General features: G+C 51.7%; 2 protein-coding genes across 5 annotated transcripts; both read right to left on the bottom strand.

The window, feature by feature from the left end:
* Nucleotides 1-1,729: 1,729 nt before the first annotated feature.
* On the bottom strand, nucleotides 1,730-9,499 carry WBP2 (WW domain binding protein 2). Of its 4 annotated transcripts, none has more exons than XM_032128583.1 (8): nucleotides 9,374-9,499; nucleotides 7,602-7,710; nucleotides 6,931-7,066; nucleotides 5,300-5,392; nucleotides 4,962-5,078; nucleotides 4,627-4,749; nucleotides 3,443-3,519; nucleotides 1,730-3,287 (listed from the first exon to the last, which is right to left on the bottom strand). In XM_032128583.1, exons 1-8 carry the CDS (start codon nucleotides 9,430-9,432, stop codon nucleotides 3,234-3,236), a joined length of 768 nt encoding a protein of 255 aa, XP_031984474.1. In that variant the 5' UTR covers nucleotides 9,433-9,499; the 3' UTR covers nucleotides 1,730-3,233. The 4 variants fall into 4 exon arrangements, with proteins under 4 accessions (XP_031984474.1, XP_031984475.1, XP_031984476.1 ...); XM_032128584.1 differs by having other exon boundaries at nucleotides 4,627-4,722; nucleotides 9,374-9,486; XM_032128585.1 differs by having other exon boundaries at nucleotides 9,369-9,463.
* Nucleotides 9,500-12,239: 2,740 nt separating this feature from the next.
* Nucleotides 12,240-21,169, bottom strand: TRIM47 (tripartite motif containing 47). Its single transcript, XM_032128580.1, has 6 exons — nucleotides 20,430-21,169; nucleotides 18,615-18,710; nucleotides 17,844-18,074; nucleotides 17,088-17,283; nucleotides 16,338-16,412; nucleotides 12,240-15,202 (listed from the first exon to the last, which is right to left on the bottom strand). Exons 1-6 carry the CDS (start codon nucleotides 21,135-21,137, stop codon nucleotides 14,577-14,579), a joined length of 1,932 nt encoding a protein of 643 aa, XP_031984471.1. The 5' UTR covers nucleotides 21,138-21,169; the 3' UTR covers nucleotides 12,240-14,576.
* Between the last annotated feature and the right edge of the window lie 1,078 nt (nucleotides 21,170-22,247).

Here is a 22,247-nt window from a genome sequence, read left to right on the forward strand (position 1 = left end):
AGTACCAAGGCTAAATCTGGGAGTTTTGGCAGGGATTCTCACCAGCACCCTAAAATCTGGATTCCCAAATCGTGCTGCTCCACTCAGCCCAATACCTGCCTGACCCTTGCTGGCTGTGTGACTTGCCCAGCCTTTTGGCCCCACAGCTTCAGCATTCCCAAAATGTGCTTCACTCCCCATCAGCACACTCCAAACACATCGAGACCACGCCCAATCTCTTTTTTTGGCTTCGTCCTCCTCCCCTCCCCACAGACCATGCCCAGCTCCAGCCTGGGGAAATGGGAACATTCAACCTCAAACCACTGCGGAGAGCCCACAGCTCCAGATCCAGATTTAGCCCTCTGACACCCGTGCTAAGGAGTATTTCATTTATTCCAGCCTGACTCATCCTTTGAATGTATTTCCCTTTTGCCAGACAGAAACCTCATGGTGTCTCTGCAGGTCTTGCCACTTCTCCACTCTACGGGAAGTGACTCAGCTCGAACCATGGAGCTGAGTTCCCATAGGAGCAGATATCGAAATATTCTCTCTCAAGCATACTTAGCTGAGGAAAGGCTTTTAAAAAACCCTCATGGATTTGTTCTGTTTGTTGGCCTGAGAGCTGCACAGGGAGTGGGGTTGGGTGAGAGATCTGGAAAGTTCGTGCAATCTGTGTTTTCTAGGATTCTGTCTCGGAGTAGAGGGAAACTGGGAATGAGCCAGAACAGAAAGGTTTCAGCACCATCTTACAGTTGGACAGATGTGATTGAAGAAACCTTGAAGTAATTTAATTCAGAAGTCAGGATTTATTCAGCTCCTACTGGACTGTAAAATTTTGTCTCAATGCTTTCCTCCTTCACCCAACTCTTCTACAGAAAACAAACCCAAGTGGCTCAGCCAGCCTTAAAATGCAGTAAAACAGCCATGTGGGAGGATGTGAGAGGCAAAAGGGGTGTAAAAAATGAGCAGAATCTGGAAGATGTCCCCTGCTGGCTGGTCAGGGAATTCAAGAGAATGAAGGCAGCCACAGCAGCTGCTGGGAAGAGGAATGAAACCAAGTGAGGTTTGGACGATACCTGGAGAGCAGCTTCTGGGTAACTCCTGTTTGACAGGTGTCAGTGTGAGCCAGGGGGACTAAGCAGGACCTGCTCCCATGTGGAACATTCCCCTCCTGCCCTGCCAGGTGACTGACACAGCTGGTTCAGCTCAGAGAGAGGAACGGCTCTGGCACTGCTGCTGGAGCACAACTCAGCTTTTCCAGGGAGAGGAGCACAGGTGGAGCACACCCGAGAGAGCTCCGACCTCACTGGGCACAACCACCCAGGCACCTCAGCACACTTACAGGAAAAAAGAAGCTAAAATTGTGGATTGTTTCTACTTAGAGACATATTTTAGAAGCATTAATTATGCTGCATCACCCAGCTACTTCTTGCAAAGTAAAATAGTGAACAGGTTGTAACTTTCATGAGGACAATTGGTCTGGAAAAACAACCTGGGTGACACATCTGGGTAGAGTAAAGCAGCTGCTGCACCAGCTTCCAACAGGAACTGTGAAATGGGAGTCTGCTGAAATATTTTAACATCTTATTTTCATTCATAAAGTCACCCAAGAGAAATCTAGCAAATGATGTCACCAGTGAAGAGCCACAAACAAAATCCAAGTGATTTTGCTTCTAATTCTTCCTCTCCCCATCCAAAGCTACCAACTCACCAGAAGTTTGCCTGCTCACACACACACAACCACCCCAAGTTTTGAGCTCATTTCTCTTTACTTCACAGTCTTAGCAAAACAGATCTGCATTCAGAAGTCATTTCACATTAATATATTAATCAAATGCTTTCAAAATAAATATTTTTTTTTAAATAACCATTTCTTTACATCACCGCAGTAGCAATTCTAGAAAAGTCAGTGCACAAACAGTAGCAATTTCATTAATCAGCTAAACTCAAACAAAAAGAAAACAAGAGGTGGACCTTTTTTCTCTCCGAGCAGGCTGCATGCAGCAAGTCTCAGCAGTTCCCTAGCACAGAATCCTCTGTCACACTTTGCTGGGAAGGATTTTCTCTCCCAGCTGTCAGAAGTCAGCAAAGTGTGACTTGTGCAAAGCTTTGAACAGCACAAAAGTTTCATAGCCCAGATTCTGATCAGTCCTGGAGTTGTTGCTAATGAGACCAAGGAATCAATGCTATGAGGAGTCTGCGTTCAGGTGACTGGGAATTCACAGCTGGACCAGGAACACAAACAGCAATAAACAACACTTTGGACCTTACAGCTTATTCCAATGTTTTGCATACTCTCTCAAGTGCTTCCAGGGCAGAAGTCAACTGCTTTCTGCCCATTAGCTGCTAATTCACCAGGTAAATCACAGCAGGAAGATGCTTCACTGGCCAAAAAGTGTAACTTGTGTTACAACAAAGGAAAAACAAAAGTGCGTTACAGACTATGAGGAGACTATTCCATGAACTCACATATCTAACTGGAAAATAGAGACAACAGAAATATTAGTGCTCCCATGGGATCTAAACTGGTCAGATGCTACTGGAGAACCCTGTGAAGAGCAGTGTGTCTGAGGAAGGGAAGTTGGTCAGCACTGTCATACATGGCGCACAGCAGGGAAATCTGAAGGGCTACCAGATTACTCACTATGATTGTCAGGAATGACTAAAAACAAAGAAACCCAAGAAAGTTGAATATATATCTGAAAAATGCCACAGGTGTGTATTTCCTTTGAGATCCCAAAGGTTTCCTTTGAAGCCCTTTCTCAAGAGCAAAGAGTTGGACGTGACACTCTGGATTAAAAGGAATAACCAGAGGCATCCCTGTGTCCAGAGGTGCTCTTGGATGCACACTCAGGTAAATTCAAGATACCCACCATGTCCAAGGGCCTTGTTTCCATGTCATGATCATGTTAATTAGCAGTTTAGAGCAGATGCTGACTCTAAAGAGGTATAATTTAAGTATCAAAAGAAACAGAGCTAAGGGAAGCAGTCACAGATGAAGAGAACCCCCAGGTGTAGCGATGCTGCACACAGGGAGGAGGGAATGCTGCAGGACAGCAAACCCTCAGAGTTCCAGAGGTGAGCCAGGCTGCCAACATCCCTCCCCTTGCTCTGCACAGACCTAGTACTAGAGCCCCTGAAAGCAGTGTGCCTTGGGGGAAGGCTCTACTCCTCAGTGCTATGGACCGTGCCCCAGAATTCTGCCAAAATGGAAAAAAAGAAAGCAATGAGTCGTGGAGAAGTTCTCTGTCAGCTTATTGGTTTTTCTTGTCCTCTGGTGGGAAGTATGGAGGAGGGGGTGGCTGGTCCTGCAATAAAGATGATAAAAAGACATCAGTGCATGGGTAAGAATAAAAAATTAAACTCAAAGCCCCCAAAACACCCAAGACACCAACATGCCACTGAGAGATCTGCCAGACACACACTTGGGCTCCCCTGCAAACGCAGAGCAACAGGGACTCACCGTGGGCATGTAGACATTGTGGGGGTTGCCTGGGCTGTAGTAAGCACTGGCAGCAGCTTCAGCAGCCTTGGCTTCAGCTGTCACACGGAGAGAAGAGTCAGGTTAGGGGGACATAGAGAACTCTTACAATAAAACAAGAATTCCTGGCCATCAAGAGTTACTAACAGAGCACCATATGACCAGTGCTCAATTTGCAAAATAGCTACAACACACACAATTGAGCATTATCTCTTCCAGTTACCACAGAATTGTCAATACCCAGTGAAACAGACAAAGACTGAGTTTGGAAATGTCACCTGGGACTTGCATGTCAGCCATAAAGAAATGCTTGCTGCTGCTTTGCCTAAATACAGACAATACCCTTTATAAACCGGCAGTGAATAAACCATCCTCCCTGGGAGTGAAAACACCAGGCAAGACAAAAATCAGCACAAGTTTATAGCAGCTTAGGGGATTCTTGCATTAAAGATGGTAATTTATGAGGATAATCCACATCCTCTATTTCTGCAGAATACAAAAATCTTGTACAACCCTCTGGAGCAGTGCCGCTTCCCAAATAATAGTTCAAAGATGAATGGTTGTTTATTCAAACCAAAGAGAAAAGTTAAATCCTTATTCAAACAAATATTCTTATCTGCAAGAGGTCTATGGCTATGTCCAACCACAATAGCTCTTTTTTCATTTTAATAAATCCCAAATGAGTGAAAAATGAGGCTGATATTTCCCCAGCTCCTTTCCATCATCTCTTCCCCTGTTCCATATTGTTTCAGGAAAAATAATCACATTAAGAGTGAAACAGGGGAAGGGGAAGAAAATATCACCCAAGACACAGTTGAGAACTAAAATGGACCACAAACAGGTTTCACCATCAGTTTCCTTGTATTCATCCATTAGGGCAAGATTACCACCACAAGAGAATCACAAACTGTATTTTTTCTATCAAAAGAATAATAAATCCATCCGTAAAATACCCATTAATGGTGTCCACCCCGGAGAGAATCAGGCTGGACTCCAAACTGAGCTGGACATACAAAGCTGGAGATTAGGGGAGCTTCCTAATCCCTTTTCTAAACAAATTTCAACTTCTAAGCGGAGCTTCAAAGTTCCCCAAAAGACAAGAAGCAAAGTCTGTTTCACTCCTAACAAAACTGTGGTGAGTTCATTCACCTGGACACACTCCTTACCTGCAGGAGTGGAGGGCAGGTCCGGGCCACTGACAGGGGGTTCCATGGGCCCTGGGTATGGTGGGGGTGGAAGCTGCATGTAGCCCATGCCTCCATCTGCCATAGGAGGACCAGGATAAAAGTCTGTCAGGAAAGGAAATCACACAGCAAGAGACTTAACTCCCCTGGGTGGAGTTATCAACCCAAAGAAGCCAAGGCAAACATAACTAAACTCAGGAACAAAAGCTACACAAGTCATCACTAAAACACCGTGTAAAATCTGTGTTTCTTGTCCTTTTTACCTGTTTTAACTCTTACTAACTAGAACAATCCCCAGCCTCAGTTCCCAGGCTTACCTGGAGGAGGAGGTGGGTATGGATAGCCCCCGTTAGCTGCAGGGGGTGCAAAAGCATAGGATCCATTTGGCATGTAGGAATAGCCATAAGCTCCACTGGGTATTTCACCTCTGGAGACTGGAAAAACAAAGACAAGACCTCATCAGAACATCAAGCCTGCCTCAAATACAGGCCAAGAACTCCAACAAACTTAGAGAGTCCTTATCAGAAAAAAAGTGTCATCCCAATAAATCTGCTGCTCATTGGATGTGAAAAAAATACTTTTTAAAGCAAGCTTCAGACACAGGCAAGGGTCCTAAACCCACAAAACTCCGGCAGATACCCCCAGACTTCCATACCTTGTGATGCCACCTGCAGCATCCGCTGCCCAAATTCAATTGCACCCCCAGCTGAAAAGGTCATCTTGAATGTGGCAGATCCTTCCCAGCCACCTGAGGGAGGAAAGACAGCAAGGAGAAGCCATTTCCATGCTATTTAGGTTATATGCTCTATCTACAGATGCTCTGTATATAATTCTTTAAAGAGCTTATCCCAAATATTCAAGTTAAAAGAAAAAGAAAAAAATAAAGCAGAGGAAGTGGCAGAATTATGGTATCATCAGAAAAAAAATCACACTGGGGTATTGTCATGTCAAGAGACACCTGAAGCAGAAACATCCATGAGGGAGACCTTCATAAGCTTTCTGGAGTTGTGGCTGTTGCCACAGCAGCTGCCACAGGCCAAGCTATCAGGAGTGCGGGATTTGCTCTTGCTTTGGATAAGATTAGTGCAGAAGACAGGGATTTTGTTAATCCCGTTTGCTAAAAAGCCTTTGCAACTACACCTGTCAGCTCCAAATTAGTTTGGGAGTCTGAGTGCCCAATGAAGCAAAGAGCTAAATGAAAAACATGGCCCACATAAATCCATTAGAGCCCATGGAAGACATTTCAAGTCAGGATAAATAATAATTAAAAAAACAAATAAATTAGTGACATCTCATATTACAGTATAAAAAAGAAAAACACACACAGTCCAGAGTCCCAAGAAAGCATCAAAGCAGAAGCTGTGCTGAAACAGAAACAAGTAGATTAAAGAGCCTTTTAAGCTAAACCAGACTCTCATGGCTGTTAAGACAACATCATCATTAAAAGAGATGGCCTCTGGGGAAAATTCACAAAGATTTAGCTAAAGCCCTTTGCCTTTCACACAGTTTAGTTTGTCATTACTGCTCAGGCTCCCTCTCATGCTGGATTGTCCCACTCAGCTCCCATGCAGAAGCTGCTTTCAGGATTCCAGCTGAAAGCCCCTACACCCTGTGCTGTGACTTCTGTGCTACAACTACAGACTGAATCAAGCTGAGGATGAAAGTTTCCTGAACTTTGTGCCTTTGGTAAAAAAACCAGTGAAAACCAAAATTATTATTGAAAATGCCTGCCACAGCCTTCTCACTGAGTTTAATGTGAAACAGCTCCTTAACTTCCCTGATGTCAAGACAGTCCTTTCCAAGTGCCATTTTCACTGCCAGGATGCACTACAGCAACAGCACACCTGTCCTTGAACTGCACAAGAAACATGATGGAAAAAGTGCTCTGGGGATCTCCACCTGAAACCAAACAGAGCCAGAAAGAATCTGGGTTTTTGGCACAGGAGGACCTGGATGCAGGTGGGAGAGGTGACCTCAAGTGACCAAAGCAAAATTACATGCTCATTCTTGCTGACTCCACTCTGATGTTTATTTGCTGAGATCACTTGTTTAATTGAACTTAGTATTTTGCAGAGGGGAGGAATGAGATGGGTTGCAGAGCAGATCTGCTCATTGTAACTGAACAGGGAGCTGATAAGGGGAGCATTTTTAGCTGCGAAAGAAAGAAACACATTTTAGCAGGAGTGTGAAAATGCATTTGGACAGTGTCAAGTTTTGGTTAGCCAGGTTTTTGCTATGAAGTGAGCACTGAACTGAGACACAGAACACACACTGTGTGATACCTACCTCCTGCCTCTGCTTTCACTGTGCCCTTGATGTAATTTGCTCCAAACACTGGCTGCTTGATCTCACAATCCTTCAATAAGTAAAAGGGCATCACGAATGACTGCATAGCATCCTTCCCCTTCGACACAAAGATAACCTGAAAAGAAAGTAACATTACAAGAGCTATTCAAAATAAACAGGAAACACAGCCCTGATTTATTATCTGAACAGACTTCTCCATGGACTCAAACTCCCTCCCACATCACCACTTCTGCAAGCCAAAAGCTACAGAGAACAGCCACAGGGGTAAACCAAATCCTCAAGGTAATAAAGCCTTCCAGGAAGTCCCTTGCTCAGGTAATACTCCTTCCAGCTCCCAGAGAACCTGCTGCTCCACACAGCTATGATTCAGTAGCTGTGCTGTTGCATTCAGCATTTCCAGACCACTGTTAATTTCCAGTTTGAAGATACCTGATGTACTAAACAGCTGCCTGTACAAGAACTAATCAGATTTATTATCTGTTGACAAATAGATGGGATATGCCGTGAATTCATAATGCTTTCCAGAGGGAGAGGATGAGCTACACTTCAAGCAGGAGTAGATTATCCTGACTTTCATGCACTGAGGACATTTAAATACAGACTCCAGGACTGTTATCTCCTTACACGAGATAAAGCCTTTCAGCACTTACCCGGTAGGGAGTCAGGAAAACGCTCCCTTTCTTGGTCCCCTTGAAGGCCTCTGGCATCGGCTCCAGATCACTGAAGGTAACTTCTACATGGTCATAGGTCATCAAAACACTGCAAAAGTTGCCAGAAGAGACAAGAGCTACAGCTCAAGGCAGAAGTGCAGCCTGCACAGAAGTTTACTGACCTCCCAAAACCACCTGTAACCTCAGGCCATGCTGAGCAGACAAAATCAGTTCTGGTTTGCCTTTTTTGTTGTTGTTGTTGGCAGCAGCAACTGAAGTATCACTGGCTGCTTGTTCCCTTCTCAGTGTGCTGACACAGCTGCTGCTGCTGTCTGCATAACCAGGCACCAAATCAATCGAAATCTCAAGACATTTACTTTCGTTTTAAATCATTTTGCATTTCTACTGGATCAGTTCCCTAAGTCAGTTGCCCACAAGTAATGCGACAGAGAAAGGACTGCAGGAGAAGGAACTGCTCAGGCTGCTTATGCAACACGGCTCTCAAAGGTCTCACCACAGCTCAAGCACCTCTGACACAAAAATGTGATCCAGAGGAACTCCCCTTCCTTGCCACAAGACTTCATTAACTCGTGTTGCCTGCACTGATTCCTTAATTCTCAATTACAAACTGACCTGATTAAAACCTTTGCATGGACACAGCAGGTAACTTGTATTGACATTACAGCACCCACATTAGGAACTCTAATCCCTAAAGCTGCAGAAACCTCCACCACCTCTATCTTTGGCAGCTGACGTGTTTCCATGCTCAGTCATTTGCCTTTCCCTTCTGCCAGTAAATACCTGTCCCTCCAGGAAAAGCTCGGGAAGGGCAGTGGGACCAGCTCTGCTCAGGCTGCAGCATTTCAGACAGACCCTGATCCAAGGCAGGCTGACAGCCGGGAACAGCAACACCTTCAGCTGCTGCAGTTCTCTCAGGGAATGCAAATTTAAGTACCTGAGTTGATCTTACTACAGCCTTCTAAGAAATGCCACATCCCAAGTGGAAGTCAGGCGCAGAATTCCTGCATCAATGTTTAAGCGGCCCCGTGGAAAGAAGAGCTGAAGGATGAACCACTCCTTTGTCCCCGAAGCAGATGACTGCCACGTCAGAACCACGCTGGCAGACAGCGGGTGCGGACAGCCCTTTGCCATGCAGACAGAGGCAGCTCTGTGGAGGCTTGCCGTTTCCATGGTTATATCCCAGCACCTTTTTCCAACACTGTCGCTCCTTCCCGCACACACAGAAAGGGAGCTGTGCTCCAGGAACCCAGCAAACCACCGTGGGCAGCCTTTGAGCTGAGGCACGATGCAGGTGCAGCATCCCCGAGAGGGGAGGCCTGCGTCCAGGCCAGATCACCTGGGCGGGAGCTGAGCTCTGCCAGCCCTTCCTGAGCCCTCGGGGGAGAGACTGGGCACAGCAGCAAGAGCCAGCAGCAGGCTGGGGGACCGGCAGGATGCTGAGGGGAGCGGTGTAGGGGGAGCAAGGCCCGCGGCTGAGGCCCAGCAGAGCTCCCCCCGCGCAGGCCCTGGGGCAGGAGGGTACGTACAGCCCCTAAGCCGTAGGGAAACGAGGGGAGGACGAACAACGCCGGCACCGAGAGGGTTAAACCACCCCCTTTAACCGCCTCACCCTCTCAGCACCCCCCCAACCCCGACCCACACAACCCCTCCCCCTGAGGGGGAAGGCAGGAAGAGGGCGGGGGGAGAAGGCAGCGCGCCGCTATCCCCCGGCTCCCGCGGCCGGAGGAAGGGAGAAGGGGATAGCACCTCACTTCTCGCTGTTGTTAACGATGACGCCGCCGCCTTCCGAGTGGTTCTTGTTGAGCGCCATCGCCGCCTCCTCCGCCGCCTCCTCCTCCTCCTCCTCACAGCATCGAGCCCACTCTGCGCCTGCGCGGGAAAAAGGCGCTGGCGTCATTGGGCCGGTGGGGCATGCTGGGAGTTGTAGTCATCGCCATCGATAGAGGAGGTAACGCGTGCTTCTTCGCGCGGTGCATGCTGGGAGTTGTAGGCCAGCCGCCATGATACCCCCCCTTCCCCGCCTCAGGGCCTGCCACAATGTCTCTCTATAACTGTGCTGTTTGGTAGAGTAAAATAAATAATAATAATAATAAATAATCCCTCATATCTGGCGGTTCTGCACATGAAGTGAAATTTACCCCCTTAAACAGCGAAGATGCTCCATTTCCAACGGTTTTTAAAATTCCCACTAGATGGGCATTTCCTGTTTCGCACACTTGCAAACAGATTTTTGATCCTGTTATTGGCTGCTTTCAGTGATGGAATCAAGCACATCCAAAAAATTACCCCTTTCTACTGCAGTGTGTTAAACTAGAAGGGCTAACCCGTTGCCCTATAAACAAGCCAGGACCGTGTCTGTGTGTCTGTCTGTCAGGAATCTGGGAGCAAGGAAATACTTGTGGCATGTGCAGATCTGCAGGAAGGGTCTAAACTCCTGCCTCCAGGTGTGCAAGTAGGAGGAATTTTAAAAACTTAATGATTGCATAACTTCATTAAAAATAGGAACCCTGCAAAACTAACCACTGTTTGAAGGGCTCCCTCAGATCAGTAACTGACAACTGTGTATCAAAAATATACAAATAAGAGCATATATTACCTTATATTATGTATTTTTAGATGGATTTGAGCTATTCCCTGGGTTTGCAGCCCAGTCCTGTCTGAGTGCCTGAGAACCAGAGGCGAGTGGGGGTGAAAAGCAGAAAAACGACATAATGGAAACCAGATTTAAATAAATGCAGTGACATAATCTGTACTGTTTCTTGGCAAGAAGAGAACAAGTTTGTGCTTTTCATATCCGCTTTTTCAATAAGCAGTAAGTTTCCCTTTTAAGAAACAGCCATAACAAATAGTCCTGATTCTTCTCCTATTAAAGTCAGAAGCAGAATCCACTCGGCTTCCACTGAAAAGCCCAGATGGAGCATTGGCACCTTGCACGAACTAAGACTCAAATAACATTTTTATCCTAACTCCAGTTGGCATTTGGGATTAAAAAAAGCAGCCTTCACTTAAAAAAGATGCTGCTGTAATTGCCAGTGTGTGTGTGGAGCTCTAGACCTCCTCATCACATAGAAAATCTTGGAAATTTATACTCTCAAACTTGAAAACACTAAGGAAAAAACACCTAATCTGTTAATCTTTTTTATTTGTAGTATGAGGACACAGAAGAGACAACTGAGACAATTTGCTGCTTTGAATTGCCCAGGGCTGACAACTGGTATTGGATTTTAAGGTTCTTCTGCTCCTTTTGCAATAAAAATGTGTATATGGCAGAATTCCCTTGGACACACTTGGAAAATAAAATCTGTGTTATTTTATGTCAGACGTACAGGACACAGAAAAGTAAACATGAGATAATGGGACAACTCAAACGGTTTGGTATTTAAAGGAAAGACAACCCAGAGCAATGACTGTATAATATTTAATGGACAAATCATAGTCTCTAACACCATTATATTATTCTGTTATGGTCTTTTTCACACACTGTAAAATACCCTACAGTTACTGTATTTTAAAATATCCTAATTAAAAAGAGGAACAGTCTTCGACAGCAGAAATAACCCAAGGGAACAAGGAAAGGCTGTTTAAGTTGCCAAGTGCTATTGATCCATCTCGACTCACCTCACCCTGCATTTAACCCCTTGTTTACAGCAAAATCAGGGATCCAGAGCTGGCGCAGTGCACATTCCCTAATGGTTCCAGTTTACACCCCAAATTACTGGCAGCACAGAGCAAGCTCTGACCCAGCTGCTGGGGGACTGCTCCTGTTGTAAATCACCCCTAAACCAGGAGGGTTTATAGTGCTCCCAACCAGGATAAAAGCAAGCAGCAGGAAAGAGAGGGTTGGGCAGCACTTCCCAGCTGTGGAGCATCCACAGGAGCTCCATGGAGCTGATGCCATGAAGATTTTTTGCCTTTTCTTTTATACCCCTGTTATACCTTTTTTTACAACTTCTGTATTCCTAGTGCTTTTTGCCTCCATTCTTGGACTTGTTTGTCAAGCTGAGAGACTCAACATTTTAGAAGCTTCGTAGTTAGGGATCAGTGTGCCCCAGAGCCCAAGGTCCTCTCCAGAACACATTCTGTAAACTAAGACAGAACCATCCAGGAGAAGGCTCCTTTGGGAGGGGGGCTCACTCGAGCCTCTCATTGGGGAATCTTTGATAGATCTGCTAATTAGTAAAACCTATAATGATATACCCGATCTTTTGGGGTGGACATTTTTTTGCAGGGTGCATTTCAATGCATATGACCTGGACATGTGCACCTAAGGATCCCTAAAATAAATACCAAGGTAAAATCCCTTTTCCCCTTCTAACCATGTCTGACTCTTGATTTTAAGACCAGGAAAAGGCATCAGAGCTGCACCCATGAATTCAGCCAAAGCCACGGCACAACCAGACACCATGCCCAGACACCCCCGTGGGTTCCTGAGCTGCTCCCACGTGGTGACAGGGTGGAAAGAGAGGATCCCTCTGAGCCTCCCAAGCCCTGAAGGGGGTCAGAGGTTTGTGTCTGTGCATTGGGAAATGTGGAGAAGGGGGGGATGCGTGGCTCCAGCACGGGTTTCCCCGTGGAGCAATCAATCTGCCTACAGCGAAATGAAACAGCACAAAGACCCAGATCTGCTCTGTTTACTCTGGCAAAACTCCTCGCTGCAAACAGTGGGAGTTTTGCCTGAATAAATGAGATGTAGGGTGCAGATGGGGGCCCACATGGGAGATCTCTTCCTGTAGAGATGAAGGTTCCTTCCCTTCCTCGTCCTCCCAGGATGTGACCGTGCACGGGCTGTGGCACAGCTCCATCTTTCTCATCCCATCAGGAATTCCTGACTCCAAGTTCTCCCCGTGTGCACAGAGCAGCAGCGATGCCTGCTCTGTGTCACCGCTGACATCTCGTGCAAGGCCTGAGCTCTGCAGGGGCCGCTGGCGCCAGCCAAACAAAGAGGGTTTGGAGCTCAGGACGCAGGGAATGAATTCCCATCCGGGCAGAAGTCTGGGCAGCATTCCCACCAGCCAGGAAAGGCCAAGATTTCAGCTGAAGATTTCACTCTGGAAGGCCTACTGTTCCTTTTCCCACTGCTCACAGCAGTTTGGGAGTCACGTCGTGTGGAGGAGGAGGAGGAGGAATTGGCAGACAGATCCCAGCAAGCCCCTTCCCAGACTGACTCACCAGCCTTGCCCCGGGGAAGGGGTGGCTGCGCTCAGACCCTTCATCCACTCAAATATCCCAATTTTCTGGGGACTGGCAGCTCTTTCTGTGCCAGCAGGAATTGGCAGCGCTGGCAAAGGAGTTGCAGTAAAGGAGCTCTTTGAGCCTCAGCATGTAAACGTGGCTTTACATGAACCGTGCCTTTAACTTCAAACCTCCCAGCTTTGTACCTGCCTTTTATTCACATTCACATTTTTCCCTTGGCTTCACTTGAATATAGCACTATGATTTCCAGCTTATCCTTCGGGGGGAAAAAAGTATATATATCATATATTTAGCTAAATGGGCTGTTTACTATCCCTGCTGACTGTTGTTGCATCATCCCTGACTCACTCATGCCAGTGAAGAACCTGACCCTCTGTATTTTCTCTCCAGGTGTACATTACACAGCACCACGGTTCTGTAAAGCTAGCTTTGGGAGGTAGGTAGCAAAATAACCCCAGAAAAAATAAACTTGTGGAAAGGCACGCTGTGCTGAGACAGGGACTGCTCTGTGCTGCCCTCACAGGCAGTATTTCTGTGTTTTCCTTCTGAAAAAGCTCCCTTAGGACATGTGAACTGGCAGTTTGGTCTCTCAGCCTCAAGTTTCCACCTTTCCTGAAGGGAACAGTGTTCCCTCTCGCTTGAGAGTAGTTTTTGTTAATTGTTCCTTATTCCCAGAGTCTAAAGGGTCATTTAGTAGCTGACTGATGCTGCACCTTTATCGAGGCACTCACAGCTGTCCCTACAACACTAAAGCAGACCATTTATCTCTGGGACATATTCACAGCACCTCTGTCACTTAAAAATCTCTAAGCTAAGGGGCAGATTTTCAGCTCAAGTGTGCCCAGGGCTTTTGAAGAGTTGGTAGTTTAACAGTACTAAAAGCCCCCAAAACAGTAGTGTCAACAAAAACATGGGGGAAAATTTGGCTGTAAAACTTTGCAAAGAATGTGTTTGCTTAAAGCACATCCTCAAAATTTGGTTTGTGCTGTTCCCCTCCCCATCTCCAGGTGGGAACAGTGGTGCTGCTTCTCGGCAGGAGGTTTCTCCCTTTCCCAGCTGGGCAGAGATCCTCGTTTCACGTTTGCAGCACTAATGGGAGGGCAGCCCTGCATGGAGAGGTGCTGCATCACCCCAGCATCACCCCAGCACCCAGCCAGGCTCCTCCACGTCCCTCTCCCCAGAGCACCATCTCACCCATGCCAGGGCACAGAGGTGATGTGGCACCAGGGAAGACTGCCTTGGGGGTTCACCTGGTCCATGCAGGGCTTGCTCCATCAAAGGCACTTCCTTAGGAGCATGCAGAAGGTGTCGATGAGGCAGCACTTAAAAAAGCATCAGCAACAGAGCCTGAGATAAGGCACAAAGCATCTGCACGAGTTGCTGGGGCTGCATGAGCAGAGGTAAAGGAGAGGGACTGGGCAGGTGGCCAAGGCACAGCTCCAAATCCCTGTGGCACTTCTGAGCAGCACACTTTACCAAGAAAGGCTGTCGCAGTCCCTGATGTCCAGAAAGGGAAGCTGAGGGGCAGGGAGCAGCACAGGGACTCGCCCAAGCTTGCTCAGGGGCAGAGCTGGCACTTGGATCCAGCCCCATCCTGGCCCCCAGCCCTGCCCATCAGGAGGCTTCATCCAGCCCTGGGTCCCCAACAGTGCAGAGAGGAGGGAGGGCTGCCACAGAGACAGACAGGGCTACCAAAGAGAGGTGGTAATAACCTGCAGGAGAGGCTTTTGTGGGTCTGTCCGTGCCCTGCTCCCTGGGCAGTCACCGGCGCTTCAGCACCGACACACAATCCTTCTTCAGCGGCCCAATCTGCAGGTGGGCATCCACACTCTCCAGGAAAAAGGCTGGCTTCAGCTTGCACGAGAAAAGAGAGGCAAACTGGCGGTTGATCTTGTTCTGGAATGGGTCAGACTTCCCCTTGGCAGAAGGGGAGACCTTGAGCTGCTGCAGGCAGGTCATCTTGGAGTCCTTGACTCCGTAGAAGGTTAAAGCCTTTTCCGAATACTCCAGGAAGACGCCGATCGTGTGGAAAAAGGGCTGCTGGATGGGGCACTCGAAGCCACCAAACCAGGCCACATAGTTCTGGCCGTTCCACTGCAGGCAGCAGGACCTGTCGTTCCTGCCCAGGCGGCCGTGGTTGTAGGGCTCCCGCGGGTCAAAGTCCTCGGCGATGACCCCGATGCTGACCCAGCCGTCGATCAGCTCCACCTCCCAGTAGTAGTTGCCCCTGTTCATGAGGTTCAAACCCAGCACCTGCTCGCAGTTGATGAAGCGGGTGGGGCTCTCTGGGTAGGGGATGGGGCACAGCACCCGTTTGGCCCCCTTGGTGCCGAACAGCTGGATGAACTTGTCAGCTGTGTCACTGTCCAGGTCGATGATGAAGGCGACTGCGTGGGGCAAGAGAGAGAAGTGAGCATGAGGAGGGAAATGCGAGGAAATCCTCCCAGCTCTCCCTGCTCTGATCCCCCTGCCCCAGCCTTCGATGATGAGTATGATTCTTTCTGACCTGTCCCATCACTCTGTCCCTTTGCTTTTAAGTCCCATGGCAAATTTCAGTCAATGAAGATGAGGGGCTGAAAGAGCTGATAGTCTCATAAGCAGGATGGATATAGGTAACTGGGCAGAGGAGAGAGCAGAGGGGCTGCTTGATGAGCTCAACCATGATACCAGACATTGGAGAATCCACCTGACAGAGTGGTGGTAAGAAAATCTCACATAAAAGCATATTTCAGGTAACCACAGATAAATGCAGTCAAGAGGGACCCCAAGAAGAGAGAACAGCCAGGCATGTCTCAGCTACAGACAGGCAGCCCCTGGCAAGTGGGGCCATGTGAGAACCACTGATGGATCCCAAAGAGAGGGATGCCCAAGGAAGTTCTTCCAGGGAACAACCCTGGACATGGATCACGATCAACTGCATTGCATGTCCCAACCTGACAGCAGAAGAGCACACCCTCCCTGAGCCCAGGTTATTCTGCTCTGTGCCACTGAGGCAGATCTTGTCCCCTATGTCAGTAGGTGACCCCATATCCCTGTAAGGCTGGGGACACACAGGTGGGGTGTGGGAGCTCAAGCCCAGCCCTGCACCCCCCAGCCTCAGCCTCTCCAGCCCCACTCTGCTCAACCACTGCATGATCCCTGTCATTCTGCTGCTGCAGACAACCCTCACCAGCTCAGGGTCCTGCAGCAAACAAGGCAGATGCCCAAGCTCTGATCTAACTTAAAGAGGATCCAATTTGCCAAGGGCTGGAAGGCAGCAGGAATTACACAGGATGCCTGCAGCCCCCCATGGGCAGCTGGGCCAGCAGAACCACAGATGAGGGGAAAAAACCATCACCTAACCAGGCTATGACTGTTGTCAGGAAAGCCAGGAGGCTTCCCTGTTAGCCAAGCAGTATTTCCTCTGCTGGTGGCAGCACTCTCACAGCTGCTGGATTGGTGCTGGCCAGGCAGGCGGGACAGAGAGAGGAAAGGGAAGATGGGCCTTAGCAACAACCGCCAACGCAAAAGTCCCCTGCTTACATTTCAGGAAATAATCACGGCTCTCCAGGCAGGCAGGATTGTTTGGCTTGTCTGGAAATCGGGATTCGGCCAATGCTGTGGAGACAGGCACAGAAGGGCTTGCATCAGCAAAGGAACCAAACCACCAGCAAGGGGTCACTGGAGCATCGTCCCCTGCCCCTGATGGCACCCAGCTGTCACAGCCCCAGCCAGCATCCCCACTCCCCCTGAACATCCCCAGTGGCTCCCACACAGGAAAGGACAGACACCACTTTGGTCACCCCAGGGAGGTGGGCAGGGGTGCAAGGAACCGGCTGCAATTCCCGTGGGCATCCAAGAAAATGAGAAAGGAGAGAGCTCAGGTTACATGAGACAGCATGGGAGAGAGCTGCCACATCAGCTCTCTAACCCTGGCAGGTTTGGGAGCCCACAGCCTGCCCCGTGAGGAGAACTGTCTGTCCTGGGAAGAAGAGTCCCCTTTCACAGGAGGCCACTTTGGCCACTTGCCCCCTCCCACAGGGCCCTGCCTAACTCCCAGGCTGTTTGTTGCCTCTCCAGTCTCCGGTCTCTGTGGAAAAATTCACAAAACCTCAAAGAGGCGTAAGCCCAGACAGGGATTGTGCAACGTGCAGGGAACCCGTGCTGAGCAGCTTCCAGGGCTGGAAGGCCAGGGGCCAGTGCTCATGGAGCCTGCAGCCGCCTCCCACCCACGCAGGGAAGAGGGAAAGGGACAGGGAACCATCCAGGCACAGGGGCTGAGTGAACACAAACCTTCCTCCGTCTCCTGGCAACTCAATCCATCAATTCCTTTCCCCTGCAAGTGGTTCCACTGGTTTTTGCAGATAGTGGACAGCACATCCTTTACGGCACCCACGGCTTGGGTGCACTTGGTGAAGTTCAGCTCGTTCTGGAAGCTCAAAGGTGGAGAGAGGTTTTCTTCCATGGCTACTTTCAAGGCCTGAAATTCCTGAGCCAAAAAAGATGGAGTTTCAGAAGGTTTCAAACAAGCCAAAGTTGTCTCTTGTTCCACAACCCCACCCAGCCCTGGAGGATTTGGGATCTGGCAGCTCTCAGGACTTGGCCCAAGGACAGCACAAGGGAGGAGAGCGCTTTCCCGGCCACGTGTTCCTGGCACCTTCTCTTCACTCACTTTCAAACCCGGACTCAGACCATGCCCACTTCACAAGGAGCAGCATCTCCTCCTCTTCCTGGGCTGTCAGGGAGGGGGGGGATGCTGGAGGAGGCAGTGGGGCACCCCAACCTCTCACTCTCTGCCCCCTACACCGGGGTACCACTCTGGGCAGCACATCAGCCTCTCCTGAGTCACAGACAGGACAGAGGTAGGGGTGATGGAGGGGAAAATCTTGGCTGCCTGGTCCCCCTGGGAGAGAGGAGGGGAGAGGACTGTGCTGACAGGAGTGAGACTCTGCAGCCTGAACATCCCAGGGTTCCTGGCCCCCAGCTCCATGGGGAATGGGACAAAACCCCAAAATACAACATTGTCAGCTCCTTCTTGCCCCATCCCACCTGGAGGAAGTAGATGGTGTCGGTGCTGGGGACGTTCTCCAAGTTTTGCTTGCACTGGACCAGCTTGGCTCGTCTCTCCTCCTTCCAGCGGAGATCGGCCTCGGCCTCCCCCAGCATGGAGCGCTCCCCGTCCTGGATGAATCCCATCACCTCCTTCTGGAAGGTTGCCAGCACCTCAGAGGCCTCTGCAAAGAGCTTCTCGACCCTTTCTCTCTCCTTTGTGGCAGCACCCTGAGTGCAGGGAGAGAGGGGTCAGGTCCTGCAGGTGAGGGTGCAGGAGGGCACCCTTGTGCCCTGCCCAGCACCCAGTTCTCAGCTCTGTGGGGTCCCCCTGACACCCCATCACCCTCTTCCCCCAAGAACTCAGATCATAGCCCAGCTGTCAAGAGACCTGGCTGGGCACTGCCACTGACTGCTGCACCACATTTGGCGTCCCCAAGCAGGAAAGTGATGTGTTTGCACAAGGGCCAAAGGGGACAACCCCCAATGAGCCTGGGGAGGGAAGGTGCAAGACCCAGAGGATGCCCTGGGATGGCTCTTGCCCTGTTCCTTCTTCCATGTTAAAAACTAAAGCAACCAGAGATGCCACAAGGGTTAGCAGAGATGAGGAGCAAGAATCCTCAGGGATCTTTGTCAGGATCACCATCGTTTTATGGTGCTCCTGTGAGCACCATCTCTACACCCCATGCACCCCAAAATCTCACAGCCCCTTCTCCTCCACCCCCAGCCCAGCAGAGCTTCACTAACAGAGCAAAGCCATCGCAGAGTCACCTTAATGAGCTCCACCATTTTCTTGGCCTGGGCGATGGTGACTGCCAGCTCCTCCAGCTCATTCTCCACATCGCTGAGGAATTTGGCTTGTTGGGCCTGCAGACATCAAGGACAAACACTGAGCTTCACCCCCAGTCCCGGTGGGAGCAGCAGGGCATCCTGCCTCTCCCGAAGCTCAACCCACAGAGCCTCTCTGACCGTGACCTCGCTACCAGGCTTCGAGTGAAGCATGCAAGGGGAACCATGAGTTGGTTTCCTGTTTTCCTTCCCTGCAACATCCAATCTGCAAACATCCCTTCTCACTCAGCTGGAAAACGAAAGGAGCAGCCTGGGTTGCAAAGGATCATGTCCAACTCCATGTTCCCCGCCCTGGTCCCAGCAGAAAGCAAACAAAACAGGAATCTGAAAGCAAACCCATCAGGCAGTGATTACAGCTAAGTGCGTGCTCTTAGCGAGTACCCACGGCTGGGAAAAATCCACCTGGGATTGGTGCAGAAGCTGAAAGGCAGACCTGGAGCACTCAGAAACTTAGCGAAGAGTCCCCTGGAGGTTTCTGTTGAGGAGCAACGCAAACCAGCTCCGGAGCACGGGCTGCAAAGGAAGCACCTTCCGAACACAGCGTTTCCTGACGCGCTATTGTTGGCTCAGCCATTGCCCATCACGAGGACGGGTCCCTCGGGAGCCAAGAGGGCTCTCCCCAGCCAGGGCAGCTCCCTGCTGATGCCCAGCCCCTGGCCCTGCTCCCTGCAGTGCTTGTGCCCGGGGAGCAGCTACAGGTGCTTTCCCCGTGCATCCATCCCAGCCCGAGGGCAGTCACAGAGGCCGTGCAGGCGACATTAAGCAGCGCCTGCCGAGGTCTGACAGCTCCTCGGGGCTGGGATTACACACAGTTTCTATTTTAAGGCACCTCATGACTAATAATGCCGATAAAAGGGTTTTCCTGCAATCCTGACAGCCCATCAGGAGGTGGAGCTGGCTTGGGGCTGTTGCTGTGCTCCCTGCCAGACCCCGGGCTCCTCCTTGGAAAAGGCAAACTTTCCCAAGGTCTCCAAATGTCTCATGGCCATGCGAGATGCCACCACACCGTGAGCCTCACAGGTTCCCACCTGCCTGCAGCCCCACAGAGGCCCCACGCCTTCAAGGCAGCAGTGCCCAGGAAGGCAGCACCACGTTGGGCTTGGAGCCCCGGCTCCTGGGAAGGCTCGTGGGTGTGAGTTTAGGAGGTGACTCAGTCGCATCTGGGAATGGGAGTGATGGAAAAACCCCCGCTGCCAAAACGGCAGGATACAAAAGGCTGGGGGAGCGGGAGCGGCGGCCGGGCCGGCTGCCAGCGCGGCCAGAAAAACCGCCTTGATGGAGCTGTGGGAACGAGACGGAGACGGCGGGTGCCCCATGACCGCGGGGGTGGCCACCGTGGGGTGTCCCAGGCACCGTCGCCCCAGCCCTACACCCACGGGATTGCGAGTTCGGCTCCGCAGCGGGAGAACTCCCCACGGGATGCCTGGCAGCGGCTCTGCCCCGATCTGCCCATCCTGTCCCAATCCCAGGGGTTCCCTGATGGCACAGCACCCTGTCCGTATGCTGGGGTGGGATCCCCCGAGGGGTGAGAGCACAGCACCCCCCACACAGGGCATCCCTCCAGTGCTGCACCTGCACACACCCACGTGGGGATTGGGCTCCCCGTGGGGACACGGGCGCAGGATGAACCCCTCCGAGGGATGCCGCAGCTCACACCACCCAGCACACCCCCACACCACGGTCCCACCCGCGCAGCACCCGCGCGGGGACCTCCGCGCCCCTCCCCACCCCACGCACCTGCTTGTGCTCCCGCTCCTGTTCGAGGGGCACCACGTCGTGGGCGCGATGCTCGTGGGCGCGGCAGCGGGCGCAGACACAGCTCTGCTCGGTGCGGCAGAAGCCGTCGAGGGGCTGCAGGTGGCGGGGGCACAGCCCCTCCTCCAGCCGGCGCAGCGGGGCCACCAGCCGGTGTGCGCGGAAGGCCGGGGCGCGCCGGTGCGGCTCCAGGTGCGCCCCGCAGAAGGACGCCAGGCACACCAGGCACGACCGCTCCGCCGCCACGCGGGACCCCGGCGGGCACACATCGCACAGCACCGCCGCTCCTTCCTCTCCCGCAGCATCCTCCTCCTCGGCTCCCGGGGCCATCGGGGACGCGGCGGCCGGGGACGGCGGGGACGAGCCGCCGGTGGCGGCCGCCAGCAGCGGCAGGAGCTCGCACAGGGCGCGGTTCTTGCAGAGCCGCAGGGCCGCGGGGACGGGCTCCTGGCACAGCGGGCAGCGGGCGGCTCCGCCCGCCCCACCGCCGTCGGGGGGGCCTGGCCGCTGGCGGAGCGCCTGCAAGCAGCCCTGGCAGAAGTTGTGTCCGCACGGCACCGTCACCGGGTCCCGCAGCACGTCCAGGCAGATGGGGCAGCCGAGGGGACCCTCGGGCAGCCCCGGAGTCGCCAGCGCCAGCCGCAACGCCGCGGCGGAGGACGGCGGGGCGCTCCCGGGCGCAGCATCCATCCCTGAACGCCCCGACCGGCCCCGGCCCCGGTCCCAGCCCCGACGGAGGCGGGCGGCAGCCGCGCCCCGCCCGCCCGCTCCTCCTCCCCGCGACCGCAGCCGGGGCTCCGCTTCCCGCGGTGCCGGAGGGGCTGCTGCGTCCTCCGGGAGCTCACGGCATCAACCCCGGGACCTGCTCCCAGGCACCCGCCCTCCTGGGAAGGGTCTCACCCCAAATGGGATCTGGTCCCCAGGCACTCGCTCTCCTCGGAGTGTCTCGCCCCAAATGGGATCTGCTCCCATCTGGGCCCTCTCCCCGGCATCTGCTGCCTTCAGGGAGATCTGCCCCCCACCCCCGAGAGGTTGTCACCCTAATGAGGATATGCTGTCCCCCACCCAGTGTCTGCCCCCCCCCAAAGGATCTGGACCCTCCCCAGCGTTCTTCTGCTCCCAAGGGAAGCTGCTGACCCTCCTCAAATCTCCCATCTCGGGAAGCTGTCACCAGCCCATTCCAATCCCCCTCCCAAGGGTCTGCTGCTCCCCTTGAGCATTCCTTTCCCCCCCCCAGGACCTGCTGCTATTCCACTGCTCCCCAGGAGCTGCTCCCCACCCTGGGGCCACATGAAAGGTCCTGAGTCCCCCCAGTCCATAGGTGCAGGTGCTCTCCTGCCAGCCCTTGTGTCCATGGACCCACATCAGCCCTCCCCATGGCCAAAAAGGGCTGCAGTGCCCACATCCCGGCTCAGTCACTGTCCCCTTTTCCTCTGGGGTCTGGCAGGAGCTGGCAGGCACCAGAGAGGGACGGGAGACCCTGAAGTGCTTTTAGAGTGAAGATCTGCCCCATAAATATGAGATCTCTGGACCCCTTCTGTGCAGGATACACAGACAATTTTTTGACTTGGATAAGGTCCCAGGTGCATGCTGGCCCAAGGCCTCACCCAAGGACAGGGTTGGGAGGAGTGGGGAGGTGTCGAGTGAAGGAGGAAGCACAAAACAAATCACATCTGTTCTTGAAGAAGGGGATTGATCCTTTTAAGCTTTTTGTCCCCAAAGGAAAAAATGATGTGATTCATTCCCCAGGCATTCATGTCCCCAGCACCTTTGAATGCAGCGCCCAGTTTCATCCTGTTA

Source organism: Corvus moneduloides, chromosome 19 (genome assembly GCF_009650955.1).
Source record: "Corvus moneduloides isolate bCorMon1 chromosome 19, bCorMon1.pri, whole genome shotgun sequence".
Lineage (NCBI taxonomy): Eukaryota > Metazoa > Chordata > Aves > Passeriformes > Corvidae > Corvus > Corvus moneduloides.